Genomic DNA, 26154 nt, shown 5'->3' on the forward strand with positions numbered 1-26154 from the left:
GCAGGCAGTAGGTCAAGAGAGTAATCCAGGTAATGGCAAAGTCAGTAGGTAGGCAGCAGGTCAAGAGAGTAATCCAGGTACAGGCAAAGTCAGTAGGCAGGCAGCAGGTTAAGAGAGTAATCCAGGTACAGGCAAAGTCAGTAGGCAGGCAACAGGCAAGAGAGTAATCCAGGTATAGGCATAGTCAGCAACGAGGGACAAAGTAGAGAAGAAGCAAGCTACTGAGCAAGTAACACCTACCAAAGTAGAAGCCAAAGCATGGAGTCCAGGAAGAGCTCAGCTGATAAAGTGCTGGTGTCTGACATCAGCAGGAACCAGCAGGGAGAAGGAGCACAGCCAGAAGACAAGAGCAGGGGGAGGAGGAACTGGAAGACCAATAGGAGAGAAGCAAGGGAAGCCAGGCAGAGAGAGAGCAGACACAGGTGCGTGGGAGCAAAGCAATCAAGGAACCTGGAAGTCAGGCAAAGAGAGAGCACACACAGGTGCATGGAAGCAAAGCAATTGAGTCTGCAACCACCGTCTCTCTGAACAAACCCAGAGAAGAACTACACACACATGGCTCAGGGCTGTGCCAGTCAAGTGTGCGTGTCAACGGAATCCCACGCAGCCCGAGGACGCTGCTTGCGTTGAGGTAGGGGACATGACATCCTGTATCCCCCAGTGGGTTCCATTTTGTAGAGATCATAGTAGTGTTAGTGGTTTGTAGTGGTACCAGTAAAACGTCATGTCTTCATGGGGTAGTTATAACCCAGGCCTAATTTTCTCATATGTGACAGAATGAATATTATGAAATCCAGGACTGGTGTAAAATTGTGAAGACACATTTCATTGGCAGCATCAACAGAGAAATATTGCACTGTATATTATTATTAAAGTATTTGTGAGCTTTGCGAATGATTTTCTTTTAACAAATGATAGAGCATCTTTTCTAAGCTGTGATAAGCAGTTAGGGCGAGTTTTACCTCACCTCAGACCAGAGGTTTTCAACCAAGTCCTCGGGACACACCCGGCCAGTCGGGGGTTTCAGGATATTCAATGTGGATATCCTGAAAACCCCGACTGGCTGGGTGTGCCCTGAGGACTAGGTTGAAAACCCCTGCCTTAGACATTAGTGTGGGCCCATGCTATCCACTGCTTTGTATTAAACCAGCAGTGCAGTAAAAAAACCAGCACAAGCTAATTAATGTGGGTAGGGGTGGGCATAGGGCATGATATGGGCATGTTGGAGGTGTGACCAGCTGTGACAGCTAGTGCGCCTCTTAGTGCCCTGCGCTTGCTGTCACAGCTGCCAATAGCACAAAGACAATTACTGCCACCTTAAGAGGAAGCACTAAGTACAGTCACCCTACCAGCAGTTCGGTAATGCAACCATGCCTCCTTACAGCAACCCTGATCCTCCCCCTACAGCTCTCCAACAGCCCCTTTCACCCTTGTGTAGGTTCTAGACAGCCTCAATCATCCCACTGCAACTCCTTGACAGCTCTGGATTCTAACAGTAGCAGTCCACCTTCAATCCTGCCTGGCTCTGGGAAACAAGATAGCCACCATGATCCCTAGTGGGCAACAGTTCCTCCCAGCAGTATTACTACCAGACTGCCACCAGGGCTTATGGCATCCATTTTTCTTCCCTGGGGTGTGGGGAGGATGCACGTTGACACATGTGGGCAGGGTTTGGGTTCATGGAGGAGATCATGCTATTGTTGGACTCCAGGGCTGTCAGGGAGCTACAGAGAGATGATTGGGGCTGTCGAGGACCTACAGAGGGATGAGTGAGGTTGTCGGAGAGCTGCAGGGGGATACACATTTCCACCATTAGATCTAAGGCCGTACTGCCAGACTCCTAGTAGCGTGAATGCACTTAGCGCCTCCTCTTGAGGTGACATTAAGTGCACTTGTGATATTTCCAGTTGTGGCAGCTAGTGCAGAGTACTGACCTGCGCGCACTAGCTGTCACAGCGGTGCAGTGTACCAACCTGCGCACTAGCTGTCATGGTGGGCCACACTTCCAACCTGGTAATGTCATGCCCAGTTCCTGCCCCTACCCACATTAACCAGCCTGATTCCTACCCTCATTAACCCACCTGATCCCTGCCAAGGGCTTGGTTTCAGGGAGGGATTTTTGCGCTGTTGTTGAGATCCACAGCTGTCAGGGAGCTACAGCGAAATGCACACTAGCTGTCACAGCCAGCAAAACCTCCAACCCGCCCAACTTGCCCAGTTCCCACCCCTACCCACATTAACCAGCCATGATCCCCACCACCTGTCACCTCCAATAAGTCCTGGAGGTGTTGCTTGGGGGGAGATGGGGGGGGGGGTGAACTGACATATATGGGTGAGGCTTGGGTTCAGGGAGGGGCTTGTTCTACTCTTGAAATCCAAGGCAGTTGGGGAACTGCAGACCAATGATCAGGACTATCTTGAGGGATCAGATGGAAGGATCAGATAGGGGATGTGTGGGGGGGGGGAGGAATGCAGCTGTGGTAGATCTCTGTGGCACATATTTATTTCTGTTTGGGCCTACACTGTGTTAGTGTGAGTGCCTGCACTATGTGGCATTGCACGTAGTACAGTGGCATATAGTATGTGGCTGTCCTGTGTGGTAAATACAGGGCAAATATTTGACATGTCCCCTGCATTTATCACAAAGGCTTTGTACTTACTGTGCACTAGTTTTTGCAACCAACTCATGGTAGGTACAAAAGCTTACCGCAGAGAAGGGCGACAAAGATGATACAGGGGATGGGACGACTTCCCTATGGGGAAAGGCTGAAGAGGCTGGGGCTCTTCAGCTTGGAGAAGAGGCGGCTGAGGGGAGATATGATAGAGGTGTATAAGATAATGAGTGGAATGGAACGAGTCGATGTGGAGCATCTGTTTACACTTTCCACAAATACTAGGACAAGGGGGCATGCGATGAAGCTGCAGTGTGGTAAATTTAAAACGAATCGGAGGAAATATTTCTTCACTCAACACGTAGTTAAACTCTGGAATTCGCTGGCGGAAAAAGTGGTTAAGGCGGTTAACTTAGCGGACTTCAAAAAAAAGGTTGGACTGCTTCCTGGAGGAAAAGGCCATAGAATGTGATTGAATGGACGAGGGAATAATACACTATTTCTAGGAGGGGTGGGACAAATTGCTTGTTCTTTTGGCCGCTGTCGGTGACCGGGTGCTGGGCTCGATGGACCCTTGGTCTGTCCCAGCATGGCGATGCTTATGTGCTTATGTACCTTAGTAAACACGATATGATAATACAAAACTTGTGTAGGAAACAAAACTGTCAATGATGTAATAATAATTCTATACAGCAAAATGACAACATAGGGAAAATAACCTTAACAGATGTGAAACTGAAACCACCATATTTTTATTCAAGCCCTAAAGAGAAGGAGAGGACATCAACAGGAATATATTTAAGGAAACCAAACATCAGGTATCAATTCTCAACATGCAGAAACCCTGCAAAACATCAAATTGAATCAGCACACTTAGCAGTAATAATACTGCTCTTATCCCCTGCAGAACCTGTCACCAGAGTACTGTCGCACAGAAAACACCTCATGCTTCACAGACAAAACCAAATGTTGAAGATCCGCAAAGATGTAGTGATTCCCCTGATACCAAATCAGTTTTTTGTAGAGAAACATGAGGAAGAAGTAGGCACTAAAGGCAGAAACTTCTTGGGCTATAGCAATAAACTTTTTTTTTTTTTTTTGTAATCCTGCAAATGTCGGAGGAGGGTGGACATCCTCACCTTGGAGCCTAGGAGAAGTTCATACCTGTGGTGAACTCCTCCATCCCAACCCTTATAAGTCAAGTTCTTGCCAATATTTAAATCAGAAGATCCTATTATAGGGACAGAAAAGTACTTGCAAAAATAGTATACGTAAACAGTTTGACTGGGGGTTCAGAAAGGCAGTATATCAAGTGTGGAATAAACATAAACACAAACATATTAGAGTAAACTCTACCATCTTTTGTTCTAGGACTTCTCCAAAATTTGCTTAAGGTTCAAAATATCCAAGGTTTTGAACCCCTTATTCTCCTCCTCTCCCCACTCATGTGGTGGGAATATAATAGGCCTTTGTAATAGACAGTATGGCCTTGTCCAGGAATTTCCTGCCGATGATCTTTAAACATATCTGCATTTCCCTCTAATTTGGGGGAGTTGACAAGACACAAGTTACCTCCTCTAGGGGTGCTTTCCGTAGTTTTGTGTTTTCAGTGTAGAAACAGCTTCATTTTAATTAGGAACCTCTACTCCCTAATTGGGGTGACCTTTCCTTCCAAGACAGAAATATAGCTCTACATTAAATCTTCCCAGACATTCTCTTTAGACCCCAAACTTTTCAAATAACTTCAACATTTTTTCTGCCAAAGTGTCATAAATTTTAATAGTTTCCCTGCTGAAAAGAGAGAGTAAAGACTTGTGTCTTTGTGCTGGTTGATTGATTGTAGTTACTTTTAAAATAATAAACATAGCAAAATGTAATTAAGCATTTATTATTTTTTAAAGAACCATGTGGTAATGTGAACAAGAGTGGGTCCTGGAGCCAGGATAATCCCTGTTCAGTTCACAGGCAGGGAAGAAAAGTGAACACAAAACCAGGCCTTTCATACAAAACTATGCTCCTGCAGGCCAACATACACTGCTGGGCTCTGGTTTGACTCCCCAGAGTTACCATTACAATTGTTAGCAATTCAGTGAGGCTGGCCTGCGACCGGCCGGGTCAAAACATACCAGATTGCAAGGTTCCAAGTTAAACTTGGCCTACCTCATTGTAGTGGTTACAGTTCTTGTGTAGTGGGGCTTTTATACTTCCTGGACCATGCCCTCCTGGCTCCACCCCTCCTGTACAAGGTTGTTGCCAGATGGGCGGTTTTCCCGCCCAATTGGGCGGCTTTCCGCAACCCGCTGCGGGAAATTTTCGACCGCTGCAGGTCGCGGTTTTTTGGCCAGCTTCGCGTTCGGTTGGGCGGGTTTTGTTTTGTTCTTCGGCTGCGGTTTTTGCGGCGCGGGGGCATGGTTAATGGCATAGGGGTGGAGCTGGTGACAAAGGGGGTGGAGCTGTGAATGTCGGGGGCGGGGTGTGCGGTTTTGGGCGGGTTTAGAACTGGTTTAGGGTGGGAAAAATTATTTAAATCTGGCAACCCTGATCCTGTATCACTTCCCCCTTGGGCGGGACAAGGATTTTAAGATGGCTGTAACACTGCGAGGGTGTATCCTTAAGGGAAAGTAGCAGCAGCATCCTATAGACTCCCTCACAAACCAGAGAATTGATGCTTTCCCTAGAGAAATACTACCTCTTGTAGCAAAAATAAAATCAGTCATCTGACCTCCAGCCCTCAGGACTATTTAAATGTTAAACATGAGTGATGGTCATCAGTCTGACAACTAAGAAGACACTCATTTGTATAGTAACATAGTAAATGACGGCAGAAAAAGACCTGCATGGTCCATCCAGTCTGCCCAACAAGATAAACTCATATGTGCTACTTTTTGTGTATACCTTACCTTGATTTGTACCTGTCCTTTTCAGGGCACAGACCTTGTAAGTCTGCCCAGCACTATCCCCGCCTCCCGCCACCGGCTCTGCCACCCAATCTCGGCTAAGCTCCTTAGGATCCATTCCTTCTGAACAGGATTCCTTTATGTTTATCCCACGCATGTTTGAATTCTGTTACCGTTTTCATTTCCACCACCTCCTGCGGGAGGGCATTCCAAGCATCCACTACTCTCTCCGTGAAAAAATACTTCCTGACATTTTTCTTGAGTCTGCCCCCCCCTTCAATCTCATTTCATGTCCTCTCGTTCTACCGCCTTCGCACCTCCGGAAAAGGTTCGTTTGCATATCCTGAGGTGGATCCCATCCGGTCCCATGGCTTTGTCCACCTTTAGCTTTTCAAGCTGTTTCATACACACTCTCTTCCGTGAACGGTGCTCTATCCACTTCAATCTCATTTGTACTTTTTGCAGTCCATCGCGGTCCTTCTCCAGGATTTTCTTCTGTGAAAACAGAACAAAAGTATCTATTTAGCAAATTTGCTTTTTCTTCATCATTATCCACATAGCGGTTCGCAGTATCTTTTAGTTTCACAATTCCCTTTTTAGTCATTCTCCTTTCACTTATACACCTGAAGAAATTTTTGTCACCCCTCCTTACATTTCTAGCCATTTGTTCTTCTGCTTGCGCTTTAGCCAGACGTATCTCTCTCTTGGCTTCTTTCAGTTTCATCCTGTATTCCTCCTCTTGTTCCTTTTCTTGCGTTTTTGTGTATTTCTGGAACGCCAACTTTTTAGCCTTTATTTTCTCAGCCACTTGCTTGGAGAACCATATCGGTTTCCTTTTTCTCTTGCCTTTACTTACTTTCCTTACATAAAGGTTCGTGGCCCTATTTATAGCTTCTTTCAGCCTGGACCACTGTCCTTCCTCTTCTTGTATTTCCTCCCAGCCCATCATCTCCTTCCTCAGGTATTCCCCCATTTTACTAAAGTCAGCACACTTGAAGTCCAGGACTTTGAGTTAACTGGTTGTTAACTGGTTGTTTAGAAAAAGTAGTTAGCCCTGCTTTCCATTCACTCACTTGTGGTAAATTTTAATTTAGAAAAAAATATATGGCACCGTGACTTTATATTTTGAGCTTCAAGTTATGTCCTGTAGAAATAAGTTCCCCATAACAAAAGTCTCTGTTTAGCCATTCCAATCTGGTTATAGTCTGAATTTATTAATAACTTGCCTGTACACCGTTGTTGCCACGCTATCTTTGAAGTTCTGCCTGAAGATATTTGAAGAGAATAGTCTATTTAAACTTTGATTCTTGAACTTGGACGTAAGAAAGAGGAGTGTTTTTAGTAGTGGATGACAAGTATGTTTTCATCCATAGGGATGACACACTCATTGGAAAACAGCATTTTGTATATGTGTTTCTATTCTCAACCTGATAATTCAAATACACTGTCATGCCTTATTAACACTAATTAATATTTCTTGGTTGGCAGATATTCTGTCTCCTCATATCTATCAATGGGATAATGGGATTGCATTGCATTTGTTGGAGGGTATTACATGATCTCATTCAAGGGGGATGTTCATGGAGTAAAACAGTGAAATAGTTCCTTGTTGCTTCTCTTAGGACAGGGTAATACGCATCTGAGCAGCAAGTGCATTGTTTCTTTCTTTGCTGCTACACAGCCTTTCATTTTCCTTTCAATAAATTCAGCCTCACTTAGACTTGTCTTACAATGTGATTCTTTGAAGTGCTTTTTACTCCAAATTCTTCTGTTAAATTGGTCTTAAAATTATAGCATGCATTCATCTGCCTGTGGAAAGAACTGTAGAATGCAACCACTTGTTTCAGATCTCTTTGGAAGCTTACTCAGAAAGACATTAAATTACAGCTAAAAGTCAAACAGAGCATCGATGTACTTTAGTTTGTTGGATTAAAAGTCCCATCTTTGACAAGTACATTTACAATTTATCTCTTTAAGACCTGAAAAAAAACGCATTTATACCAGTCAGAATTTATGCTGGCTAATAGGCAGCTGTCAGGTGAAGGATTCTTCTAACCACGTGCAGAAAACAGAAGGAGGTCTACAATAGAGAGTTGCACGGGGACAGAAGTCTAGCCCGTCCCCGTGGGGACGCTAACCCATCCCCGCCCGTCCTCATGGGGAAGCTACCCCGTCCCTGCTTCAAGTAATTCCCTCCATCCCAGCCCCCGGCCTGCCCTGCCCTTGCCGTGCCACAGTCACCTTGACCTCTTCCCAGGAAAGCCAGATTCTATAAGCAGTAAAAATATTAGTAAAAGTAATATAAAATCATTTTCTTCCATACTCTAAATACAAATTAAGTAAGATACACATATCCATGAGCAGCATCTCTCCCTCTCCTCTCCTCTCCACCCCCTTCTATCCCATGTGCTCTATTTCCACTTTTCGCTTCCATACTCCTCCATAGGGAGAAGCTCTGGGAAAGAGGAACCCGAATTATAGCTATGTAATGCAAGGTTCCACATTCGGAGTCACCGACCAGGAAAGGGATCTAGATGTCATTGTTGATGATACATTGAAACCCTCTGCTCAGTGTGCGGCGGTGGCTAAGAAAGCAAATAAAATGTTAGGTATTATTAGGAAAGGAATGGAAAACAAAAACAAGGACATTATAATGCTTTTGTATCGCTCCATGGTGCAACCGCACCTCGAATATTGTGTGCTATTCTGGTCACTGCATCTCAAAGATATCGTGGAATTAGAAAAGGTACAGAGAAGGGCGACAAAAATGATAAAGCCTATGAGGAACGGCTAAAGCAGCTAGGACTCTTCAGCTTGGAGAAGAAACGGCTGAGGGGAGATATGATAGAGGTCTATAAAATAATGAGTGGAGTGGAACGGATAGACGTGAATCGCTTGTTTACTCTTTCCAAAAATACTAGTGTGAGAAATGTTTAAATATATTGGTTTTTTATTTAACATAATTGCAAAAATAACATGCCCTGGTAGAAAGGAACTTTTTAGGGATGAAGGTATAGCTATACTTTTACATGCCCTTTCTATCAGAAAACACCATAGTATAACTTTCTAAAATCATTAACAGAAGAAACTCTGTTAATTTAAAAAGACGTGTGCAAATTGATAAAAATGCCGAGACAGGAAGAGAGAGAAGAAAGGGGGGTAAGAAGCCTGAGCTGCTGAAGACCCAGAGGTGCATGAGAGCTTCAAGGACAGGCCTGATAGCTGAAATAAAAATGTATCTAGGCATGAGACTATGAAGCTGTAAAACTATTGACAAAGGGAGCAGAAAGAGGGGGTTCAGGTGGAAGGTGGAACATGCCATGTGCTATACTATGCAAAGCTCTCACATAAAGGTTTGAAGATAAGAAAATGCAAACCAAGCAGAACTAACAGTGGATAGAGGCTTGGCCGATGGAAAATTTTCAGAGGTCTGTCACATGATAATTAGCAATGATGTATTAGGGGGTGGTAAATGTGAACAATATCCAATGAGAAACTTAGGGGCAGATAGTGTAACCAAAAAGAAAGGGTATATAACCTATAAACATTAAGGAAGGGTGTGCCTGTTTGCTCTCAGGGATACCCATCCTTGCAAGGGTGTATTTTGAAATAATAAATTAATTGACTTGTTTCACTAAAACAAAATATGAAAGCGCGAAACCTCTACGAAAAAATCTTCACTGGCTCCCACTCAAAGAGTGTATCGTGTTCAAGATCTGCATGATTGCTCATAAAATCATCCACGGTGAAGCCCCGAGCTACATGCTAAACCTCATAGACCTGCCTCCCAGAAATACTAAAAGATCAGCCCGCAAATTCCTTAATCTGCACTTTCCCAATTGCAAAGGACTAAAATACAAGCTATCACACGCAACCAGCTTCTGTTACATGAGTAGCGAATATGGAATGCACTACCAAATGACTTGAAAACGATTAACGACATAATTACCTTTCCTAAATCTTTGAAAACCTATTTCTTCAACAAGGCCTACAATGAGAACCCATAGCTAATCACAGCACCTCACCACTTCACCCTATTCCGATATTTATCTTTCTATAACTTTGCTCAGACCTTTTTTTCTTCACCCAGAATCTTCTTGTAACACCAATTGTATCTGTCTCCTGGAATGGCGATGCCGTAACAGGTGCTTGTAAGCCACATCTTGTAACACCAATTGTATCTATCTCCTGGAATGGCGATGCCATAACAGGTGCTTGTAAGCCACATTGAGCCTGCAAATAGGTGGGAAAATGTGGGGTACAAATGCAATAAATAAATAAAAATCTGGTTCCATAAGTTCTTTATGTATAAGTTCTCAGGTTATCTGGAGACTATTTATAACACTAAGACTAGGGGGCACGCAATGAAGCTACAAAGTAGTAAATTTAAAACAAATCGGAGAAAATATTTCTTCACTCAAAGTGTAATTAAACTCTGGAATTTATTCCCAGAGAATGTAGTAAAAGCAGTTAGCTTAGCAGGATTTAAAAAAAAAGATTTGGATAGATTCCTTAAAGACAATTCCATAAGCTGTTATTAAAATGGATTTGGGGAAAATTCACTCCTTATTTCAAGGATAAGCAGCATAAAATGTATTATACTGTTTTGGGATCTTGCCAGGTACTTGTAACCTGGATTGGCCACTGTTGGAAACAGGATGCTAGGCTTAATGGACCTTTGGTCTGTCCCAGTATGGCAGTACTTATGTACTTAACCAGTTAGTGCCACTGAAAATAACCAGTTAGTGCAGAACTGAAAACCAGCTATTTGGGGGGGAGGGGGGTGAAGTCGACACTTAGCCAGTTAGGTGCAGATATTCAGCACTTAACCGGCCAGGAGTAGCAAGTCCCTTTGAAGGTTATTTTAGAAACCTTATCTGTGATTTTGATTTGGAGATCTGACGCATTTACATGTGCATATTGCATGTAGCTGGGCATGGTGCTGTGGGTTTGGCTGTCCTAGGAGCATAAGGGGAGAGCTTAGCTGGCCCAGGAGGTGCCTGTGAGAGAAGCGCCCTCCCTCACAGGTAATGCCTAGGGCAACTATGATCTCCCTTGCAACAGTAGTCCTTAGAGCATAAGGGAGATGATAGCTGCCCCAGACAGCGCCAGTCAGGGAGGTTGCTGCAGCTGCCTGTTCCGTCTTTTCTCTCACAGGCATCTCCTGGGACAGCTATGTTCTCTCTTCTGCACCAAGGATCGCGAAGCCCGCAGCACCGTACCTCTGAAATGAAAGCACATTAAAATTGAAGGCGCATTACATAATTTTAGATATGTGGAAGTGTCAGGTCTTACAGGAAGAAATTGTGAAATCACCACTTCCATGTGTAAATGCTGACATCTCCATGTGGAAGCTGCCAGGTCTGTGCCATTCATTTTTTCAACATGCATATCTGTAAAATGACAGTGTCTGCTGTGCATGCCTGCTAATACAGGAGGACCCTTGCAGGCATTTTAGAAAAGGCTCTGCATGAGCAAAGCCTTTTCTAAAATCCCACCAGAACTGAGCATGTCCTGATATGGACATCTGAATCCTGATCTCTCTATTTTCTATGTAAAACGGGGCTTCACGTAGTTTTTCAATGCAGTCTTAAATTTTGTTGCCATTCTTTTCTCCACTATCTCTACAGGGAAGCAGTTCTGTGCATCTACCCTTTCCATGAAGAAACACTTTCTAATGTTACTCTTGAATTCCCCCCCCCCCCCCCCCCCTCCAAATCCCCTGAGCCTCATGTCATGGCCTCCTATTCTACAAATCCCTTTCCAAAAGGCAGAGTGTTGCATAGAGACTGGTAATAGGAACTTGAGAAGTAGTAATGTGAACTCAGGTTGACAGATATTCCTGCCAGAATCCTAGCAGCATTAACTATAATTACTGTAGTTTTATTCTACACACATAATTCTATGCTTTGGGTTTTTTTTGTCATCCTAGAACTTCATTATAATAATGTTAGCTTCATCAGTACAGAGCTAAGCTTGAAAAGTAAGGATAAATGCTCGATTAACTCAAATCCTTTGTTAGGCCTGAAGAGGTGAATTTAGAACAAGCTGTATAAGTAGAAGTGGTCAGTATATTTGTTTAAAAGCAGCTATTTTTAAAAGGGAAAGTTTATTTATACTTTGCTTTCTAAAATTACTGCTCTTTCATGCATTATGCAAACTTCAAACTCTACACAACTTCTTATTAGACTTCATTTGCTGCCCATAGAATATGGAGTGAAATTTAAAATTTTGTCATTAGCATTTATAGCTTTCTACTCTGGTATCCCAGATTACGTGGCCTCGTTAACTTTACCATATACACCTACACGTGGCCTCTCACTCAACGACCACAGGATGGTCTTAACAGGTCCATCCAAAGCCTATTGGGAGTCAAGTCAACAAAGTGCCTTCTATTTCACTGCTACTTTTTTGTGGAATTCACTTTCAGTTTCCCTTAGATCAGAAACCTTTTTTCGCCAATTTAAGATTGATCTTAAAACTCATTTTGTAATTTGGCATTTGAAGGCTCCTTAAATAATAATACATAGTTTAGTTCCTGTAGTCCATTGAAATTCTTGTGTGTGTGTCGACATGTCCTATCTGAGTATGTCGTTCTTTTCCCAACATTTTATATTTTTATTTTATTGTACTCGGCCTTGATTTGCTTTAGTGACAAAGGTGGATTTAGTAAATTTTAAATAAACCATAAACCAAACTCTGTTCCCAGAAAGTACACCATGCATGCATAAAAAAGTATACATAGCATGACTCTGCGTAAAAACAAACTCATTTTCTAATTTGGCATTTGAAGGCTCCTTAAATAATAATACATAGTTTAGTTCCTGTAGTCCACTGAAATTCTTGTGTGTGTGTCGACGTGTCCTATCTGAGTATGTCGTTCTTTTCCCAACATTTTATATTTTTATTTTATTGTACTCGGCCTTGATTTGCTTTATTGACGAAGGTGGATTTAGTAAATTTTAAATAAACCATAAACCAAACTCTGTTCCCAGAAAGAAGTACACCGTGCATGCATAAATGTATACATAGCATGACTCTGCGTAAAAACAGGATTCGCATGTTGAGGAACTAATCTTATAAAGGAGTTTTTCTTGTTTTGCATGCTTGTTATATTATGTTCAGTACATATATCCCACCATATCCCTGACGAAGCAGGTTCGAGGCAAGTAACAATCAAACAACTAAAAACAGTATCAAAATGAAAAAAAATATAAGCATACAGTATTACAGAATTACAAAAATAGGCTTTGTAAATTAAGTACAATTTCAGCAATTAATATATCTACAACACAGTCAGATAATTAAAGACAGACAGTTCCATACTTTAACAGAAAGATAACTAAAGGATTTATCGTGACCAGATTTAACTCTCACTCCTTTCACAGAAGGAAATGGGTAGAAGAAGGTGATCAGCATTTCGACTGCTATTAGCATTACCCAACAAACAAATCAATGTTAAAAAGCTGTCTGGCGAAAACCCATGTAAAATTGTAAAAATTAAACAACAGAGCTTAAACATAATTCGAGCCTCAACAGCAAACCAGTGAAGCTCTATCAAAAAAGGAGAAAGGTGATCATACTTAGACTTCTCAACTTGGCAGCAGTATTTTGAATTAACCGTAATCTACACATCGATTTTTGTTGAAATTCCCAGATAGAGAGTTACAGTAATCTAATAGGATAAAATTGTTAACTGAGCAAGAGCTCTTATATACTTGCCCCATGGGTTAAATGTGGTCACAAGAAGGTGTGTACTTTTATTCTACCTATGTATAGGCGCATTCAAAGTTAAAGTTTGGGTGAGTGGCTTTTAAAATATGTACCTGTGCATGTGCTTTACCTGCATACATTTGCACCTGCTCCCAAGCACATATACATGTACATGGGTGCATTTTAGCTGCAGTCATGCAGGTTTTGTTGGAATATTTTATAAAATATTCTTGAACTAGATGACTGCTTGGACTCCCAACCTAGGGAACCTGTTGTAACATTACCCTCTATGATGGCAGATAGAAACAAAAATCTGAATATCAGTTGTTGTATAAGCAGAGTTTTCAGAGATTAGAAGAAAAAAAATAATCTATATAGCCCCCCCCCCCCAAAAAAAAAAAAGATATTTTGGGTCCTTTAATAAACTTTAGATGCCAACCCATCCTTGGAGGCCCACTGTGGTTTGTTTGTTTTTTTGTGGGGGGGACACAGCACAATCTGCCCTTTTTCCCTCAGGTGCAATTAATGCAGTTGTGATTGGCCTGTTCAAATGTTTGGGTATTTTATAGTCTTTGTTTGGTCTGTTCATTGATCAACTTCTCTCCAAGCTGAGTAATGAACAGGCATCATCTTTGTTGAGGTAACTTGATTTCTCATCCAAACACTGACAATTGCACCATCAATGAAATTGAAAGTCATTGTCATTGGCCACCTGTTGGTTTTACTTGTGCAAGTATCGTACATGCTAACCGACCCAGGTTGTCCGCCTCACCTTTGATTTTGCTGTAGTCCATAATAAATGATTTTCTTTCCTCCAACTACTTTTTGAACATTCCCCCTCCCCTATGTTTTTATTGAGGGTTGTCATTGTCATACAGGGTACACCCCAGGTCTTATTGGAAGTACAAAAGTGATGTTACTGTTATCTTGAGCAAAAATACTCAGTTCTTGGTTTCTATCATCTGGCCATTGAGGGGCCCCCTGTGTTTATTCCACACCATTTTAAATACAACCACCACAGAGACAAAAGTAATGATAGATTTCAAAAAGACATGGGATGTATACAAAGGATCCCTAAATGGACAGAGGATAAAGAGCACCAAAGGTTAGGTGCTGAAATCAGCACACTTAGGGTCAAATTCTATATATTGTGCCTGAAAAATTGATGCCGATTAAAGACACACTTAGCGTGATTCTGTAAAGAGTGCGCACAACTTAATTGAGCAACAAGCTAGCCAGCGCTGATAATTGGGATATAACAATCAGCACTAAGTGGCAATAATTAGGATTTAGGTGCATATCCAATTCTATGATGGATTGCTCCTAATTCGTATAATTCATAACAATTTGGGGCATGATTTAGGGGCGTTCCCATATTTTATGTGCTTTGATACAGAATTACGCCTAAGTGCGTCTAACTTAAGGGTCCTTTTACTAAGCTGGAGGAAAAGGGCCCTGCTGTACTGACGGGGGCCATTTTTCCTACACGCCAGAGCCCATTTTTCTACAGCCAGTAAAAGATCCCCCGTGTGGCCATATGGCGGGGAGCCCTTACCGCCACCTCAGGGCAGTGTGCAGTGATGCCCGATTACCGCCGGGTTACTGTTGCACAAGCCATTTCTGGGGGATTTCTTCCCCCCCCCCCCCCAAGGGCAGGACTACCGCCGGCAGCCGCATTGGGCCAGCGGTAGTCCCGGAAGAGCAAGCAGTAAGCCCACATTGGGCTTACCACCGCTCTGTAAAAGTAGGGTTACCATATTTTGTCCTCTGAAAAAGAGGACACGTCACACCCCCTGCCCCGCCCACACCACGTCCCTTTCGGATCCTCATCCCGCCCCCTGTCACATATTCCCCTCCCCCCCGTTACCTCCCCTCCTGTCATCTCCCCTCCCCCTTGTCACATATTCCCCTCCCCTTCCCTTCCCATCTGCCCTGGTGGTCTAGTGACCTCTTCAGGGCAGGAAAGAGCCCCGTCTTTCCTGCCTGGAGAGCTGCCTGCCCTTGCCCTGCATCCTTCTCAGTCTCGGCTGGGGATTCAAAATGGCCGCCGAGAGTTGAAGCGGCCTCGTGAGACTTCAACACTCGGCGGCCATTTTGAATCCACAGCTGAGACCGAGAAGGATGAAGGGCAAGGCAGTGCTCTGGGCAGGAAAGAGGGGGGCTCTTTCCTGCCCTGAAGAGGTCACTAGACCACCAGGACAGATAGTAAGGAAGGGGAGGGAAAACCCACGGCGCCGCTCGCACACCCGCCCAGAAATCCGGACAAACGTGCGTGTGGGCAAAACCCACCGGACGTCCCGGACATGCCCTCAAAAAGAGGACATGTCCGGGGAAATCCGGACAAATGGTAACCCTATGTAAAAGGGCCCCTTAGGTGCCAGTATTTAGGCCTGCTTATAACAGGCCTAATTGCAGCTGCCTACAGTTAAGCCCACTTTAGTGCTAAGCGCGAATCTATAAAAGAGAGCATACTTGTTGTAGAATCTCGCTAAGCATGTCACATTATCAGCATCGATTTTTAAGCGCTACTTATAGAATGTATCCCTTAGTGCATATTCTGTAATGGCATCTGGGCACCCAGATACCATTATACAATACTAGCTTAAGTCAGCATTTAGGTGCCAACATTTAAGGTGCATGTGCTCGGTAAACACAGGCCCTGCTGCCTTTTCCTCGTCCCCCTCCCCACGAGACAGATTTCCAGTTGGAGGGGGTGGGACACTGTAGCATTTCAATGTGAGTCCGTACTTACAGGGCCTACACAGAACTCTTGTTTTTCTCTAGGCATGTGCAGGAAGAAGTAGGAGGGCATTAACAGTGGCCCAGAATGGGAAAGGGAAGGTTTGGGGAGAAAATGGGACATGAGGCGGGGGTAGGGAAGAGAAATGCTAGACCTCTGAGGCGGGGGGCTGGAAGGGAAGGGGAGATGGCAAGCTGAGGACTTAGAAGGGAAAGGGGATGGTAGGGATTTGAGCCACCCCTAGGTGGAAGCGCACAGCTGAAGGTTTGCCAAGGGAATCTGAAACCCTTGCTCTGGCCCTTCGCCCTCCCCACACACCCATCAGAACCACTGTATTTCAGTTTATTTCCTTTTGTGGTCTTTGTAGACTTGCCTCACCAATCTACTGCATTTTTTTGAGGGGGTGAACAAACATGTGGACAATGGGGAGCCGGTGGATATTGTGTATCTGGATTTTCAAAAGGCGTTTGACAAAGTGCCTCATGAAAGACTCCTGAGGAAACTGGAGAGTCATGGGATCGGAGGTAGGGTATTACTATGGATTAAGAGCTGGTTGAAAGATGGGAAGCAAAGAGTAGGGTTGAATGGTCAGTATTCTCAGTGGAGAAGGGTAGTTAGTGGGGTCCCGTAGGGGTCTGTGTTGGGACTGCTCCTTTTTAACATATTGATAAATGACCTAGAGATGAGAGTAACTAGTGAGGTAATTAAATTCGCAGATGACACAAAATTAATCAGGGTCGTCAAGTCACAGGAGGAGTGTGAAAGATTACAGGAGGACCTCGCTAGACTGGGGGATTGGGCGTCCTAGTGGCAGATGAAGTTCAATGTTGACAAGTGCAAAGTGATGCATGTGGTTAAGAGGAACCCAAATTACAGCTATGTCATGCAAGGTTCCGCATTAGGAGTTACAGACCTAGAAAGGGATCTTGGAGTCATCGTTGATAAGATGTTAAAAACGTCTGCCTAGTGTGCTGCCGTGGCTAAGAAAGCACACAGAATGTTGAGTATTATTAGGAAAGGGATGAAAAACAAACACGAGGATGTTATAATGCCATTGTATTGCTCCATGGTGTGACCGCACCTTGAGTATTGTGTCCAATTCTGGTCGCCGCATCTCGAAAAAGATATAAAGGAATTAGAAAAGGTGCAGAGAAGGGTGACAAAAATGATAAAGGAAATGGAACGACTTCCCTAAGAGGAAAGGCTGAGAAGGTTATGGCTCTTCAGCTTGGAGAAAAGGCGACTGAGGGGTGATATGATAGAAGTGTACAAGATAATGAGCGGAGTAGAGCGGACAGATGTGAAGCGTTTGTTTACACTTTCAAACAACAACAAAACCAGGGGACACAAGATGAAGCTAGAAAATGGCAGATTTAAAACAAACAGGAGAACGTTTTTCTTTACTCAACGTATAGTTAGACTCTGGAACTCGTTGCCGGAGAATGTAGTGACAGCAGCTGGCCTTACAGAATTTAAAGGGGGTTTGGACAGGTTCCTGAAGGAAAGTCCATTGAACATTATTAATTTTTTTTTTTGGGGGGGGGGGGGGTTGCCGGGTTCTTGAAGCCTGGATTGGCCGCTGTCGGAGACAGGATGCTGGGCTTGATGGACCCTTGGTCTTTTCCCAGTATGGCGGTGCTTATGTGCTTATGATTAATTACCCCACCCCAAGATACCCAGTTGCATTAGGCAGTAATAATGATTTAAGTGTCTAGTGCAAAATTTGGTCACTAAAGCCCTCGATTTCCTGGCATTCCTTGTGACCATTAGCATGTTGCTTAACCCTCTTTTGCCTTGGATGCAAACTTAGCCCTCCAGGAGCAGGGAAGTTGTGCTTTACGTGAATGTTACTGGGCTTGAGCCACTACTGAAAAGGTGTAACCTAAATCCTGAAACAAAATATTGCTGGAGGCGTCCATTAAGTATCTGACTGCTGCGAGTAGATGTTATTGTATTTTATTACCACGTATAGCTAAAATTTCACTAAACATAACTCGTCTTCTTTGTCTACAGATTCTGATTCATGGTGTAGGCAAGAGAGTAGACATTGACCTGGGTTTCAAAATAATTGCATGGGGGAGCAAATAAAATCACAGCAGAAATCAAAACAGAGACTGCAGTAATTCCCAGTGATAAAGAGAAATATGATTCCAGAAGTGAAACATATTCTTGGTTCCCATTAAAAAACTGACACTTTTAATATAGTGCTCTATCTGAAGCATCAAACTTATTACTTCTAGTCTTTTAAGGTTTATTTAAATTTGCTACTGTGAGATTTAATATAGGATTGTGTGCAGATTACATTTTCAGAATAGATATTTGACTTCTGGGACAGTACTCTTGCTGCTTCAGAATCTAATAATTTGATTTACAGTTGTAGAGACGATGATGCCTTGATATTTTCATGTTACTCTTGCCTTGGTTTGCAGTGTCATTGCTAGGATCCATGTTTATAGTCATTTGTATTGAAACTACAGTGTAGTAAATTTAAAACAAATTGGAGAACGTTTTTCTTCACCCAACATATAATTAAACTCTGGAATTCGTTGTCGGAGAAAGTGGTGAAGGCGGTTAGCTTAGCAGAGTTTAAAAAGGGGTTGGACGGTTTCCTAAAGGACAAGTCCATAAACCGCTACTAAACGGACTTGGAAAAATCCAAAATTCCAGGAATAACATGTATAGAATGTTTGTACGTTTGGGAAGCTTGCCAGGTGCCCTTGGCCTGGATTGGCCGCTGTCGTGGACAGGATGCTGGGCTCGATGGACCCTTGGTCTTTTCCCAGTATGGCATTACTTATGTACTTATGTAATTTAGGAACTGATTGGCTAAGGCTGTTCTCCCATTCCTTATATAAAAAGGAGGGGATGGGGGGGGGGGGCAATGTCTTAAAAACTTTAATTTCTCAGGAATTCCTATCTGGGTTAGATGTGTTTATGAATTTGTGAGTGATTATTTGAGTTTGCTGAAGTATTTTCTTATTTGTGAAATGAAAAATCCGATTCACTTAAGAAACTATGGGCTCCTTTTACGAAGCCATGGTAGTGATTACTGAATGCCAAATTTGACAAAGCCCATAGGAAGTGAATTGTTTTGTTCTACAAATATTGATGATAGTATTCATAAATCTGACACATCCTGACCTGTGATATTTTCTAAAGCACTGCATATTACTATTATTTTTAATTCCTTTATTCCTATTTGTTACATCGAAGTGTGTATCACATTGACATATTTTAATTTAATATCAGCATTTATATCCCACTAAACCCTCAAGTTTAAACGGGTTTACATCCAGGATTGACCATAAAATTAATACAATAACCAATGTTGTCAAATACATAATTTAAAAACAACAATCATTAATAGGATAAGTATTTCTTAAACAGCCATGTGTTCAGTGTTTCCTAAAAAGTATATATTGTACAATGCCCCTAATATAAGATGGTGGACAGTTCCAAAGTTCCGGGGCCTTCCCATACAAAGTCTTGTTTTTCGTACTAAGCAGTCGGCATGTCATAGCAGATGGAAAGGTTGACAAAATCTCCTGTAAATATCAAAGACATGGACAAGGCTGAAAAATCGATATCATTGGATTCAGATAACCTGGACTCAATCCATATAACATCTTAAAAATAAAAGTCAATGCTTTGAATTCTATTCTCGCTTGCAGTGGCGTGTGTTTAATTGTTTCGTTGCTTTTAAAATTCGATAAAGGTGGTTTGTACTTATTTGTGAGCCATTAACACTAGGCCGGACCATAAGCAAACATTGAAATTCTCCTTTTCAGCTACAAGCAGAGGGGGGAAGTCTTCTAGAATCTTGTTTTTAAATCCGTCTACCCTGCACCTTAATGGCTATTCGTTGCTATTCATTTTCAAGAAAGAAAAGGTGTATAGTACCAGTTCCCAGTACATGTTTTTAACATATAAGTACATAAGTACATAAGTACATAAGTAGTGCCATACTGGGAAAGACCAAAGGTCCATCTAGCCCAGCATCCTGTCACCGACAGTGGCCAATCCAGGTCAAGGGCACCTGGCACGCTCCCCAAACGTAAAAACATTCCAGACAAGTTATACCTAAAAATGCGGAATTTTTCCAAGTCCATTTAATAGCGGTCTATGGACTTGTCCTTTAGGAATCTATCTAACCCCTTTTTAAACTCCGTCAAGCTAACCGCCCGTACCACGTTCTCCGGCAACGAATTCCAGAGTCTAATTACACGTTGGGTGAAGAAAAATTTTCTCCGATTCGTTTTAAATTTACCACACTGTAGCTTCAACTCATGCCCTCTAGTCCTAGTATTTTTGGATAGCGTGAACAGTCGCTTCACATCCACCCGATCCATTCCACTCATTATTTTATACACTTCTATCATATCTCCCCTCAGCCGTCTCTTCTCCAAGCTAAAAAGCCCTAGCCTTCTCAGCCTCTCTTCATAGGAAAGTCGTCCCATCCCCACTATCATTTTCGTCGCCCTTCGCTGTACCTTTTCCAATTCTACTATATCTTTTTTGAGATACGGAGACCAGTACTGAACACAATACTCCAGGTGCGGTCGCACCATGGAGCGATACAACGGCATTATAACATCCGCACACCTGGACTCCATACCCTTCCTAATAACACCCAACATTCTATTCGCTTTCCTAGCCGCAGCAGCACACTGAGCAGAAGGTTTCAGCGTATCATCGACGACGACACCCAGATCCCTTTCTTGATCCGTAACTCCTAACGCGGAACCTTGCAAGACGTAGCTATAATTCGGGTTCCTCTTACCCACATGCATCACTTTGCACTTGTCAACATTGAACTTCATCTGCCACTTGCACGCCCAATCTCCCAGTCTCGCAAGGTCCTCCTGTAATCGTTCACATTCCTCCTGCGACTTGACGACCCTGAATAATTTTGTGTCATCGGCGAATTTAATTACCTCACTAGTTATTCCCATCTCTAGGTCATTTATAAATACATTAAAAAGCAACGGACCCAGCACAGACCCCTGCGGGACCCCACTAACTACCCTCCTCCACTGAGAATACTGTCCACGCAATCCTACTCTCTGCTTCCTATCTTTCAACCAGTTCTTAATCCATAATAATACCCTACCTCCGATTCCATGACTCTGCAATTTCTTCAGGAGTCTTTCGTGCGGCACTTTGTCAAACGCCTTCTGAAAATCCAGATATACAATATCAACCGGCTCCCCATTGTCCACATGTTTGCTTACCCCCTCAAAAAAATGCATTAGATTGGTGAGGCAAGACTTCCCTTCACTAAATCCGTGCTGACTTTGTCTCATCAGTCCATGTTTTGTAGATGCTCTGCAATTTTATTCTTAATAATAGCCTCCACCATCTTGCCCGGCACCGACGTCAGACTCACCGGTCTATAATTTCCCGGATCTCCTCTGGAACCCTTCTTAAAAATCGGAGTAACATTGGCTACCCTCCAGTCTTCCGGTACTACACTCGATTTTAGGGACAGATTGCATATTTCTAACAGTAGCTCCGCAAGTTCATTTTTTAGTTCTATTAATACTCTGGGATGAATACCATCAGGTCCCGGTGATTTACTACTCTTCAGCTTGCTGAACTGACCCATTACATCCTCCAAGGTTACAGAGAATTCGTTTAGTTTCTCCGACTCCCCCGCTTCAAATATTCTTTCCGGCACCGGTGTCCCCCCCAAATCCTCCTCGGTGAAGACCGAAGCAAAGAATTCATTTAATTTCTCCGCTACGGCTTTGTCCTCCCTGATCGCCCTGATCTTAACCATGTACACGCGTTAACAGTGTACGCGCCTACAATATCCTTATAGGTGCCTACACAGCACATGCGCTAATTGTAGGTACGTTAAAAACACTAACGCTCCTTAGTAAACAGGACCCTATATTACTACTACTACTACTATTTAGCATTTTTATAGCACTACAAAGCGTACACAGCGCTGCACAAACTCTTGTTATTTCAATTTCAGTTGTTAAATGTGTATATTTTTTTATCCTGTTCAGATCCTATTATTAGGTTTAAATTTGCGTTTTTCAAGTTTACCTAATTTATTGTATTCATTTTTGTACTTGATCATTTTACTATTGTTATGCTGCTAAATAAAGGCAGTTAATAAATCCCAATAAATAAAATAAATAAGAGAGAGAAAAAGTTAGGCACAGCATTAGGAGCATGACCTGCCAGTACCAGCAAAAATAAAGGATAAGGGCCGGATCCACCATTGTCCTGTACGTCTTGCATTGAAATTGAAAAACACTGCTATAATGTATACTGTTGTTTGAATATTTTTACTGCTGTAAATGTCTGTGTCCAGGTTATACTTGCTTTACACCTAAAAAGCTCAGGTACAACAAGGCAGTAAATAAATCCTAATCAATAAATGAACTAATAAATATTGGTGTTTATGTTTGTTAAAAACCACTGCTACAGAGTTGTAACTGCAGTACGTTTCTGGATATTAATGCTTCAGCTGGAATGGTGAGCTGAGAATTGAACATTAAATATGGTACCATTAATTACCATATATATATTTAGAAAAGACAAAAAATATTCGGTAGATACCTATGCTATTTTTAGTTTTAGGTTGTTTAAATTTCTTTCTACATTTGGTCTTACCACTAAGTGGAAGTACATTTATATAGCATTGAAACAGTGAGTAGACGAAAAGCACAAATCCATGTAGAATCATTAGGAATGCCAAATACAACAGAACACAGATAAACAGTATATGCCCGCATACTGTAATAGTGTTGCTTCTGAGTTAGTTGGAATAATTCAAAGCAAGATATATTGTTCCTATGAGGAAAAAAGCTCTTGGTATGTTTTTCTATTCCTTTTTGAATTGTAGTAGATGAAAAATCTTGACTTATATTGATTTAATGATGAAAGAAAGTATGTTGGATTTCAGCTGTATGTCTGGGTCCTTAGGGATTGCATTCTATATATTAAATGAGTCCATTTTTTCCAATACTTCATACTCAGCAGATTTAGACCTGCTAATCCAAATAAAAATTGACTTTACAAACCAATACAGACCTTTTTAAAATTAGTATTGACTTGATACAAAGGGAATCTGTACTTACACACATATATCTCTCTGATTTTGGAATAGTTTCACATACAGCATCATGATCCTCCCCACATTAATAAGGAACATTTGAATTAGTCAACTGTGAAATTACATAGAAACATGGAAAAATAAAGGCAGATAAAGACCATATATCCTATCCAGTCTCCCCTTTCATGCCATCTACTATCTCATTTAGAGATCCTATGTACTTCCTTGAATTCAGATACAGTTTCATATCCACCACCTCCACCAGGAGGCCATTCCATGAATTCACAAAAAAAGCATTTCCTCGGATTACTTCTGAGTCTGTCCTTTTTCACCTTCATCCTATGCCCCCCTCATTCTAGAGCTTCTTTTCAAATGAAAGAGACTTGCTTCCTGTGCATTTAAATGTCTCTATCATATCTACTCTCTCTCTCGCCTTTCTTCCAAAGTATACATACTGAGATTTTAAGTCTGTCCCCATAATCTTAATGATGACGATCGCTGTTCATTTTAGCAGCTACCCTCTGGACCGACTCCATCCTGTTTATACCTTTTGAAGGTGTGGTCTCCAGAATTGTACAAGGTACTCTAAATGAGGACTCAGCAGAGACTTTTATTCAGAGACATCATTTCCTCCTTTTTCCTTCTGGCCATTTGTCTCCCTATGCATCCAAGTATCCTTCTTGCTTTCGCTGTCACCTTTTCTACCTGTTTGGCCACATTAACATCTTCACATACGATCACACCCAAGTCCCACCCACTCCTCTTTCATACACAATAATGAATATTTAAATGTCAGATATAATAACAGGCTTATTTTCGAAAGAGAAGGGCGCCAATCTTTTGACACAAATCGGGAGATGGGCGTCCTTCCCCAAAGGTCGCCCAAATCGGCATAATCGAAAGCCGATTTTGGGCGTCCTCAACTGCTTTCCGTCGTGGGGACGACCAAAGTTCACGGGGGCGCTATGTCGGAAGCATAGCGAAGGCAGGACTGGGGCGTGCCTAACACATGGGCGTCCTCGACCGATAATGGGAAAAAGAAGGGCGTCCCTGACGAACATTTGGCCGACTTTACTTGGCCCTTTTTTTTTTATGACCAAGACACAAAAATGTGCCCTAAATGACTGGATTACAACCGGAGGGAATTGGGGATGACCTCCCCTTACTCCCCCAGTGGTCACTAACCCCCTCCCACCCTAAAAAAAATTTAATATTTTTCCAGCATCTGTGCCAGCCTCAAATATCATACCCAGCTCCATGACAGCAGTATGCAGGTCCCTGGAGTAGTTTTAGTGGGTACTGCAGTGCATTTCAGGCAAGCGGAACCAGGTCCATCCCCCCTTACCTGTTATACTTGTGGTGGTGAATGTGAGCCATCCAAAACCCACCACAAACCCACTGTACCCACATCTAGGTGCCCCACTTCATCCCTAAGGGCTATGGTAGTGTTGTACAGTTGTGGGGAGTGGGTTTTTGGGGGGGCTCAGCACACAAGGTAAGGGAGCTATGCACCTGGGAGCTTTTTCTGAAGTCCACTGAAGTGCCCCCTAGGGTACCTGGTTGGTGTCCTGGCATGTCAGGGGGCTGGCTCCTCCCACGACCAAATGGCTTGGATTTGGTCGTTTCTGAGATGGGCGTCCTCGGTTTCCATTATCGCCGAAAATCGGGGATGACCATCTCTAAGGACAACCTAAATGTGAGATTTGGGCATCCCCAACCGTATTATCGAAACGAAAGATGGCCACCCATCTTGTTTCGATAATACGGGTTTCCCCAACCCTTCACGGTTGATTTTTATAAAGTGCACATCTCTTGCCTTGAATTACATCAGTGGAAAAAATTTTATATTTATTATTTTTTTAAATATGTAATTATTTTATGTTTGTTTTTTAGGTGACAGTCACAGATGGCGGTCTCAATCCCAAGCAGTCAACTGTTTGGGTGGTGGCTCAAGTGTTGGATGAAAATGATAACAAACCTCAGTTTCCAGAAAAAGTGTATCAGATTAAGCTTCCAGAGAGGGACCGCAAGAAAAGAGGTGAACCAATATACCGAGCTTTTGCCTTTGACAGAGATGAAGGCCCAAACGCGGAGATCTCCTACAGCATTGTAGATGGCAACGACGATGGAAAGTTTTTTATTGACCCTAAAACTGGCATGGTGTCTTCCAGAAAGCAGTTCTCAGCAGGAAGTTATGATATCTTAACGGTAAGAATATATTGCCTTCAACTCCATATGTAGTGTTTCACAAATAGTTTTATATTCTTTAAAAGGTCGTCAGTTCACAGTGTGTTACTGTGTAAGACGTGTAGAAATCTGGTATAAAATAAATAAAATAGCGATGTATTCAGATTCATATGCATAAATGTTTAGGATAATGTCATTTGCATGCTAATATATACACAGATGTGTGCAAATGCCAAAATTCCACCTAAGCATTATCCTGCAAGTACCTTCTTAACTGCTGCCTTTTTTGGATGTGGTAGCCATTTCTCAGGCTCCTTTACTTACTTAGGGCCCTGTTTACTAAGCCGTGCTAAGGGTGCACTAGCGTTTCTAGTGCGTGCTAATGATTAGCACGCACTAAACACTAAGGGCCCTATTTACTAAGCTGCGCTAGAGGCATGTTAGCTTTTTTAGGTTATACTAAACATTATCGCGCACTAACTGTGTTGGTGCCCACAATATTCCTATGGGCGCCTACACAGCGTGCGCAAATTTTGTGCACTTGCTAAAACCGCTAGCACACCTTAGTAAACAGGGCTATAAGTTGCCCATAAAAACATATGGGTGACTAGGACATGCTAATTTTAGCGCACGCTGAACACACTAGTGCACCTTAGTAAACAGGGCCCATAGTATGTAATTTGCAAGGGGAGAATAGGTGGTGCATGGATGGGGCTCACATGCACAAAAATTACAGAAATATAATTTATATGCTTATCTCCAGCATTTAGGCTCTACTTCAGCTCTTTGGTGGGAGTAAGTGCACTCACCTAAATGTTAAGTGCATATATACCTAGTTATGCTAGTATTCAATAAAGAAAAGTAGGTGCCTTATTCCTTTATAGTGTGGGGTTCCTACACCCTTTTATCTGATCAATGAAACTCTCGCACCCCTTT

At 42.5% G+C, this 26154-nt stretch overlaps 1 protein-coding gene across 1 annotated transcript in view; it reads left to right on the forward strand.

Annotated features, from left to right (window-relative positions):
- The window catches only part of FAT3 (FAT atypical cadherin 3), a 739365-nt gene that overhangs the window by 428141 nt on the left and 285070 nt on the right, over positions 1–26154 (forward strand). Inside the window, 1 exon segment of the mRNA XM_030200168.1 lies at positions 24925–25239. Within this exon segment, the coding sequence (XP_030056028.1) occupies positions 24925–25239 (315 nt within the window).

Source organism: Microcaecilia unicolor, chromosome 4, assembly GCF_901765095.1.
Source record: "Microcaecilia unicolor chromosome 4, aMicUni1.1, whole genome shotgun sequence".
In the NCBI taxonomy this organism is placed as follows: domain Eukaryota; kingdom Metazoa; phylum Chordata; class Amphibia; order Gymnophiona; family Siphonopidae; genus Microcaecilia; species Microcaecilia unicolor.